The 8,217-nt window shown below is 63.2% G+C and overlaps 1 protein-coding gene across 2 annotated transcripts; it reads right to left on the reverse strand.

Moving 5' to 3' along the window:
* Positions 1–64: 64 nt before the first annotated feature.
* Positions 65–7,962, reverse strand: Mafg (MAF bZIP transcription factor G). 2 transcript variants are annotated; one of them, XM_048365206.1, is made up of 3 exons: positions 7,771–7,962; positions 4,385–4,447; positions 65–4,298 (listed from the first exon to the last, which is right to left on the reverse strand). In XM_048365206.1, exons 2-3 carry the CDS (start codon positions 4,418–4,420, stop codon positions 3,846–3,848), a joined length of 489 nt encoding a protein of 162 aa, XP_048221163.1. In that variant the 5' UTR covers positions 4,421–4,447; positions 7,771–7,962; the 3' UTR covers positions 65–3,845. The 2 variants fall into 2 exon arrangements, with proteins under 2 accessions (XP_048221163.1, XP_048221162.1); XM_048365205.1 differs by lacking the exon at positions 7,771–7,962 and adding an exon at positions 4,921–6,934.
* Positions 7,963–8,217: the final 255 nt, after the last annotated feature.

The following is an 8,217-nucleotide window of genomic DNA, read 5'->3' on the forward strand; positions in this document are numbered from 1 at the left end:
CCCCGCTCCGCCCCGCCCCGCCCCGCCCGCCCCGCTCCGCCCCGGCCCAAGAAGCACCTGCAGGTCTCTTTAAAAGGCGTTTATTGATCATATACAAAATAAAGAAAACCTTATATATCACAAACGTACACTATGTACAGCAATAAATACCCGGGGAGCCAGGCCCGAGCCCGCCCCTCCTCAACAATAACTTAGCAATAAATACTGCGCGGGGCGCCCCGACCGCGGCCGGCCCCCCTCCGCGTCCATCTGAGGAGCCCCCGGCTACAGCCCTCGCGGGGCCGGCGAGGGCTGATCCACTCCGCTCGGACACAACTCTGAGCCGGCAGACCGACCAGGCCGGACCCTCGACAGACTTTGTCCTGTTGCCCTAAATTCCCAGAAGGCTTCGGGGACGAGCAGAGGGGGTGGGGGCAGGGCAGGCCTGGCACACGAGGTCGCTGGAGGGGCCACTGAGGGCAGGGAGGGCCTCCAGCACAAGGGGGACACTCGACCCCTCCACCTCAGACGTGCGCCACGCCCACAGAACCAATGTTGCTGTTGCTGGGGGGGGGGGGGGCACGTGGCAGCCGGCTCTGCTACGCACACACTGCCCCTGGGTAGCACTGATTACATCCACCAAGCTCCACAACTGTTCCAGAACCAGACAGCCAACAGGAAGGTGAAAAGATGCCAAAAATAATGATTCAATGGCTTCTGGGGGAAAAGTCGTTAACATGTTGGTTCCTTTCACCAGACCACAGCCTAAAAAAGTAATTCGAGCGTCCACAGCGGAAACTGTGCAGCAGGGCTGTGGCCCAGGCTTCCCAGCTGTGGGATGCGGGCTTCGGCCACGGGGCGGCTTCACTCCCGAGGAGGGCAGCCAGGACCGCCACGCCTCAGGGCCACCACGCAGGCTGGAGCTGCCCGGGATGCAGACCCAGCCCCCGACCACCTCCTGAAACGCGGGCCCAAGCCGGGCAGGGGACGCGGCAGCCGCAGGGCTCCGGCACTGGCAGCGGTGCACGACCCCACAGCAACAGCAGGAACACAGCAAACGCTCCCTGACACCACACTCTGATCAACAGCTAACCTGTCCCCACCCGGCCTTTCTCTGATATCCGAGAGCCCACATGAGACCAAGAAAGGTGGAGTAAAAAAAGTCAAGTTGGGAGGGAAGTTACACACTTAGCGGACAAGTTTGGGAGACCTGACTTCAGGCACAGCCCTCGATCCACTGTGTCAGTAAAGTCACGAGAAGAAAGAACACAACACTCTCACAGCAGGGAAACAGAATCAACGCGTATCAGAAAGACAGGCAACAGTCGCAGTGGCCAGGATCTACTGTCCAGAAGTCAAGGTGAAGGGAGAAGAGTGGAATGGACCTGCAGGGCTGGTATGACAGGAATACTCCTCAGACCCCAAAACCATGAAAACAAGGTCTCACCAACTCCATGGACTTCTGTGAAACTGCAACCTCCACCTCCACAGCCCCTTTCCCGCACCACCTCGACACCGCGCCTGCTCAACAATGCTCAAGGATGCACTGCCAGCCCTTGCAAGACCCCGCCCCTTTTAGGTACACACAGGAACCAGAGGTATGAAAGGAAAAGGTCACCAGGTGATTTAGGCAACAGTCACTTCTTTCCATCCACAGTGGCCTCCGGTACCAGTAGGAGTATCTGAGCACCTAGAGCCAAAGGAACCCATCAAGATGCCAGGGCTGGCAGATGCTCTGATCCCACAGCACTGCAAGCTGAACCAAAGCTGGCGAACACCAGCCGAAAGTGGATCAGGCCACCACCGCCTTTCCTCTCACCAGCAATCTCTGTGCTTTTCACGGATCCAGGGCCCCCAGAGAAGATACCAGCAACAATAGTAAGAGGCCCAGGGCCGTGTGGCCAGACGGGCTTCAGCGCCTTAAGGGCGGGATAGGGGTACCACCCCAGTCATGTGTCCATGAAGAGCTATCAGAGCCAGCCTATTGGTGGTTGGGCCCTACAGAGCAGCACCTCCAGGTGGAGCAGAGGGTCTCTGGAAGACACAGATCCCAAGGGGAGAGCTGCTGACACAGACCCAGCCCTGGAGTTAAAAGCCCTTGTCTGGCACTGGGGGGGGGGGGCTCCCCCAGGCCCTCACAGTGGGGCGGGCAAGGAAGAATGGGTTGCCCCAGGCAGAGCCCCTGACTCTTCTGCCGGGGATGCAGCTCCACAGCAAGGAGTCAGATCAGGGGAAAGTAGGGGAAGTAGGGGTGGGACTCAGAACCTACAAAGAGGGCCCCCCCCCGGGGTGTCCCAGCTGAGGGAGGCCCCACATGCAGCGTAGGAACAAAGCTGAGGCCAAAAGGAAGACAGCCAGGGACAGCTTGGCCACAGCCCTGTGGGCACCCACAGTGATGCCTTGGTCCCTGCAATGCCACCCCCGAGGCCGGGGTGGTGGGTGTGGAAGCAGCATGGGGACTCCAGGTGGCCCCTCAATTTTACCTACTCTGTCTCAGGATCAGCCCAAGCCCCAGACATACACAGGAAGCCAAGGCTCAGCGAGAACGGGAATGCAGAGCAGCGGGCAGCAGAGGCTGGGCCGGTGGGCACAGACCCCCAGGCTCCCACCAAGCAAGGACTGCCTGGGGCCCCGGCGCAGCCCAGGCCCAGCAAGCCAGCAGAGGCAGAATCACAACCAGGTCCAAAAACAAACACAGAGAATGCACAAGAAGGGACAGCCACAGGTCAAAGGTCACCAGAAGCACCAGCACTTTACGGCTGCACAAAACCTCACCAGGCACGGACGACACCACCACGGCACCGGCAAGAGACGGAAGCAGAAGGGCAAAGGAGTAAGTCACTTTCGGTACAATTGCAAAAGAGATATCAAAGAAGACGGCCTCCGGTCGGCTTGGCTTTTTTTTTTTTCTTTTTTTAAACTAAGTTTTATAAATAATGTCTGATAACTCTGTGTATATAAAAACTAAACTCCAACAATAGCCACAAAGAGTTGTCTGTAAGTTTACAAGAAAGGAATTTTTGTGTTTTTTAAACTAGTAAAAGTCTCTCTTATACTTTCTTCCCTTTTCCATTTTTTACAGTCAAACGTTCTTGTTTTTTTTTAAAGACAATTTTATAAATACTCTGCAGCTCTTTCTTTCTCTTTAGTTCTTAAACATATAATTTAATAACTTCATAAAAGGAACTTCTCTCTTAAATAAAGGGCTCTATAACCACACAAACAGGTCATGTAAACAGTGACACGGAACCCACGGCAGGACACTGACACGCCCTCTGCGCACTCGCCACCAGCAATGGGGCTTTGTTCAGTGCACCACCTCCGGCTCGAGCACCAGGGCTCCGGCCCAGCGCCTGCAGGGCCCCGGCTGGTGGCCCGCCCACCCACGGCCCTCAAGAACCCCCACTCCTCAGAGCTGGGCCAAGGCGGGCTGCCCCACCCGGGTCTGAGGAGAGCTCTAGCCCTTGAGTCCTCTTCCAAGCTGGCGGCCAGCAGGGCCTGCGGGCCATTGAGGAAGAGGCTGGCCTGAGGCCCAGGGGCAGTCGCCCACTCGCTCTTGTCCCCTCCCGCAGTGCCCACGCTGGACTCCTAGCCACATGCCTTGGTACAAAGGGGCTAGGGGCGACCCAACATCACCATCGAACTGACCGATCCCAATGTACAACACACACGATGACAAGGACGAAGTCAAAGGGGCTCAGCCCGGCGCCCCTGGGGTGAAGGTTGTGCTTTGCAGGGAAGGGATAAGGAGAAAGAGGGAAAGGAAGAGAAGACCAGGAAGGGAGGGGAGGAAGAGGGGCAGGGCTGCCAACTTTGCCATGCGCCTAGCGGCCCCTCAAAGACCCGCCTGGCAACTACACGAGTCCCTATGACCGGGCATCCGTCTTGGACTTTACTATCGTGATGACGCTGGTGGCAGCCACCTTGCCGGGGACCAGGGGACCCAAGCCAGCAGCAAGGGGACCCCGAGCGGGAGCCACAGGGCTACGGGCCACTGTCCTGGCAAAGTTCTGCAGGGCCTCGTACTTGGAGCGCAAGGCATCGAGCTCCAGCTTCATGCTGGCATTCTCAGAGGCCAGCTTCTCCACCTCCTGCTGCAGCTCCGCCTTCTGCTTCTCTAGCTCCTCCTTCTGGGTCACCCGCTTCACCCGGCAACTGGCGGCATAGCCCCGGTTCTTGAGCGTGCGCCGGCGCTGCTTCAGCTGGATGATTTCCTCCTTGGACAGGCCCCGCAGGTGCTGGTTCAGCTCACGCACGGACATGGTCACCAGCTCCTCATCCGTCAGGCTGGTGCCATTCTCCCCCGGCTCCCGCTTCACCTGGGCGGCACAGAGCGCAGGGTCGGGTCCCCGTCGGAGGCCCACCCCACCATCCCGTCCAAGCCTTCCCATCCTGACCCACTCACCTTCAAGGCCTTGTTTCCTTTATTAGGGGTCGTCATAACCCGGGGGCACAGTGAGCAGGTACTCTGCAAGACAGAGGGAGGTCAGGATTCCCAAGACCGAGCCACGGCCGCCCCTCCCCTGCGAGCTCCCGGGCTCCCCTCCCCTCCTCCCCTCCGCCCAGGACAGCCCTTGGGGCCTTGGGTGGCCCGGCCTCTAGAAAGCCAGGCAGGGCCTCGGGTGGGGCCGGGGAACTGACGGAGGAGCAGGAGCAGGGACGAGGCAGAGGGGAAGACCAGAAGGAAGCCAGGCTTTAAAAATAACCCCAGTGCTGCCCCAGAGCGCACCGTTCCTAGCGAGTCACGCTGACTCAGCACATTGCCTGCCTGCCTCCTTCCCTCCCTCCCTCCCTCCCTCCCTCCCGGGCAGGCGGACACTGAGGGAATGTTTCACTCCTGCGCCCCAGGACAGCCAAAGGAGCCCCAGGAGACCAGCTACTTGGGCCAACAGCGGGGAGGGTCATCCCCTCCTATCTCCTCAGCGCTTCCCCTGAGCTCACCTGGGACAAAGCCCTTTGCTCTCCACAGGCTTAGGGGCCGTTCCCCTGGGGTTTCAGGCAGAGAGTAGTTCCAGAAACTTCTAAGGTTGGGAAAGATCTTCCAACTATTTCTGGCTCCGGAGTCAGGGGTCCTCCGCAGTCCTCTCCCCTCCCAGGTGGCAGGCGGTCAGCGGAGGAGCTGGCCTCCTCTGCAGATGGAGTAACCGCCAATGGCTCGGCATTGCAGCACTGGTGCCCCTGCCCCGCCCACCCCAGGTATTTCACAAGGCCCCCACACTCGCCATCCAAGGGGCCTGCTCAGCAGAGCCGCCAGGAGCCAGGCCCTGGTCACCCACTACCCAGGGCCAGGGAACACAAGCAAAGACCCCTGCTAGCACTAACAAGTCACTCGTTGCTTTCCAAATCAAGTCCTACCAGGGACATTTTTGCACACCTAGTCTGGAGAATCCCCACTCAGCCAGCACCCGTCGGATCCTTGGACCCCACAGTCCACCCCGTCCTTCCCATGTGAGATGCAGGGGGAAGGGGGACCGCTCGACAAGGCGGGCAGCAGCCCCTTCCGGGGAAGGCTGTGAGCGCTTGAGGCAACTGTGGGGTGGGGCAGATGGACAGTTCCCTACTTATCTTAGGGAAGCTGAAGTGTGGGCGCGGAGGGCCGGGCTCACCACGCCCCCCCTCGCACCGGGAGGTGAGGCTGCGTGCACAGGAGGCTGGGGAAGAAGCAGCAGTCGCCTCCCCAGAGCCAAGCTACCTTGAGCACCGGAAGCAAGAATCCTTCCAGATCAAAGGGCAGGAGGTCACCACGAAAGGACAGCCAGTCTCTACAGGCTGACCCACGCCCGCAGAGCCCGGAGAGGACCCCCCGAACCTGACTGCGGAGCACAATGACAACGGGGACTTCCTGAGATCACACAGAAAGTGCAGAGTGTGGCAGCTGGGAGCTGAAAAGTGCCTCCTCGACAGATTTCACCCTCTGCAGAAGGCCTGAACTCAGCACAAGTACAGCCAATCACCTCCTGATCAAAGGTGTGTGTGTGTGTGGGTGTGTGTGTGTGCATGCGTGTGCGCCTGGTGGGGGAGGGTCAAGCCTCAGTAAAGCCAGGGATGCTGGCTGCCTGCCTCATTTCTGCCAACCAGGGGACAGCACTGACTAGGAAAACAGTTTTGGAGGACAGATGAGAGATGGCTGAGGGCATCTTTTGGAGCCTGAAGAAGGAGATCCCAGATATTAAGTCAAAGACCAGACCCCTCCCCATCTCAGGCCTCTCCCCGGTCCTGCTGGCTGGGAAGACTTGGGTCTAGGAATCCTTCACCTACCGCTTGCCCCCTTGGGCCAATCCGGCCTTACAGAGGAGGCACGAGTGGTCACGCAGGCCCCAGCTCACCAAGGAACCCTAGACCACCCACTCAGGCTGGAAAAGCAAAGGTCTGGGCGGCTCCATCGCCTCCGCCAGGCTCAACCGTATATCCACTCTAGACACAAGTCAGGAGGCAACAGAGCAGCAGAGAGTAGCCCTTGCTGCTTCTACTTGTCCTGCAAAACTCAAGTGGCTGAAACTCCCAGAAAGGTGCAGCCTGGGCTCTCTGGCACCCCAAAATTCAGACCTACCTCTTCCAGAAAATCTCTGCTACTGATACTGTGGGAACCTAAAACTTAGTTTCCACGGAAGCACAAGTGGCTGAAGAGACTTAGAGACCTCCCTCCTGTTTCAGGGCTATACATTTTCCTAGGGTATAAAATTCCACCCCAAAGTGGATCACCTGGCACTTACAAGCCTTAGGGCACACTGAGTGTGCAAGGGCACCCCCCGAGGGCCATACAGATGAGTGACCATCCAGGCTGCTGGGAAACACCAGTACAGCCAAAGAAGGGTGGCTGGGGGGAGGGGTCCACTGCCCACAGGCTGTCACTTCTCGAGAGCCCCGGGCACCAGGGCGGACTCCGCAGGACGCATTCTCGTGGCTAACTCCGACAACCCTGAGATTCCACACCTTGGGGGCGGGCCAGCCGGCCACCCATGCTTGCGCTCGGAAGCCCTGGTCCCCCCGACCCCGGCCCCCGCCGTCCTCTTTTGTGCAATTTCCTGGTGGCCCTGGCTCCGCTTCCTCCCCCGCCGCTTTCGTCCCGGCCTTCCCGCCGGCCGGGGCGGTCGCCGGGAAAGCTGGCTCGGCCGCCGGGCCGGCTCGGCCCCCCTAAGCTCCTCCCCCCGGCGCACTCAGAGACGAGTTTCCCAGTTCGGGGAACGGCCCGGGGCGCGGACCCGGGGCGGCCCGCGGAGGAGGCGAGGCCCGGAGCGCCCCCCCCCCGCCCCCGGCGGCCCCGCACCGCCTCCCGCTCGCGGCCCCGGCAAACTCACGAGGGGGCCCGGCCTCCCCCCGGGCGCCGAGGCCCGGCCCGCCGGCCCCGGCCCCCCGCGCCGCCCGCGCGCCCAGTGACCTCACGCCGGTGACTCAGCGCCCCGCCGGCCCCGCCGCGCGCCGGGGGCTCCGGCCGCGCGGCCCCGGCCCCGGCCCCGGCCCGCCCGGCCCGGCCCGGCCCGGCCCTGCCGCCGGGGGCGCGGACGGACACCTGATGAGTCAGCAGCGCGGCGGGGCGGCCCCGCGCGCCCCGCGCCCGCGCCCCGCGCGCCCCCGCCCCGGCCCCGCGCCCCCCGGGCCGCGCCGCGCGCACGTCCGACCCCGGCCTCGCCGTGGACCCGCCGCCCCGCCGCGCCGCCGCCCGGCGCCGGCTCCCGACGAGGAGGGGAACCGAGGCCCGGGCCGCGCGCGGGGGGGGGGGGGTGCGGCCGCGCCGCCGGGCCCCGCCGCGCCGCCCCGCCGCCCGCCGCCCGCCGGGCCCCGCGCACTCACCACACTGCGGGCCCGGGCGGGCCGAGGCGGGGCCGGGGCGGGGCCGCGCGCGCTCCGGGGCCGCGCGGGGCCGGGGCTGGGCGAAGGGGCCGGGCCGGGGCCGAGGGGTCGGGCCGCCTGCGCGGGCCGGGCCGAGCCGAGCGCGCTGGGAAGGCCGGGCCGGACCGGGCTCGGGATCCGCCGCCGCCGCCGCCGCCGCCGCCGCCGCCGCCGCCGCTCCTCAGACGTCACATGATGTTTGGTCACGTGGGCTCCATTCATGAAGCGACGACGCGGTCGGCCGGGGCTTAAAGGGGAAGGCGCGGCGTCCGGGCGGCGGCGCCCCTCCACTGCGCCTGCGCAGACCCGCGCCGTCGCCCCGGGCAACGCGCGCCGCGCCCGGGCGGGGCCACGCCTCCACCGGGGCGGCGAGGCCGAGTGCGGGGCCTCCGGCCCTCCGCGCGCGCC

The sequence above is a fragment of the Perognathus longimembris genome, chromosome 17 (genome assembly GCF_023159225.1).
Source record: "Perognathus longimembris pacificus isolate PPM17 chromosome 17, ASM2315922v1, whole genome shotgun sequence".
Lineage (NCBI taxonomy): Eukaryota > Metazoa > Chordata > Mammalia > Rodentia > Heteromyidae > Perognathus > Perognathus longimembris.

What these genes read in the sequence shown, in the direction of transcription:
- Mafg (XM_048365206.1), bottom strand. Translation starts at nt 4,420, where the DNA reads ATGACGACCCCTAATAAAGGAAACAAGGCCTTGAAG. An exon ending in AAGGAAACAAGGCCTTGAAG is followed by an intron (nt 4,299 to 4,384) that starts GTGAGTGGGTCA and finishes TGTGCCGCCCAG; the next exon opens with GTGAAGCGGGAGCCGGGGGA.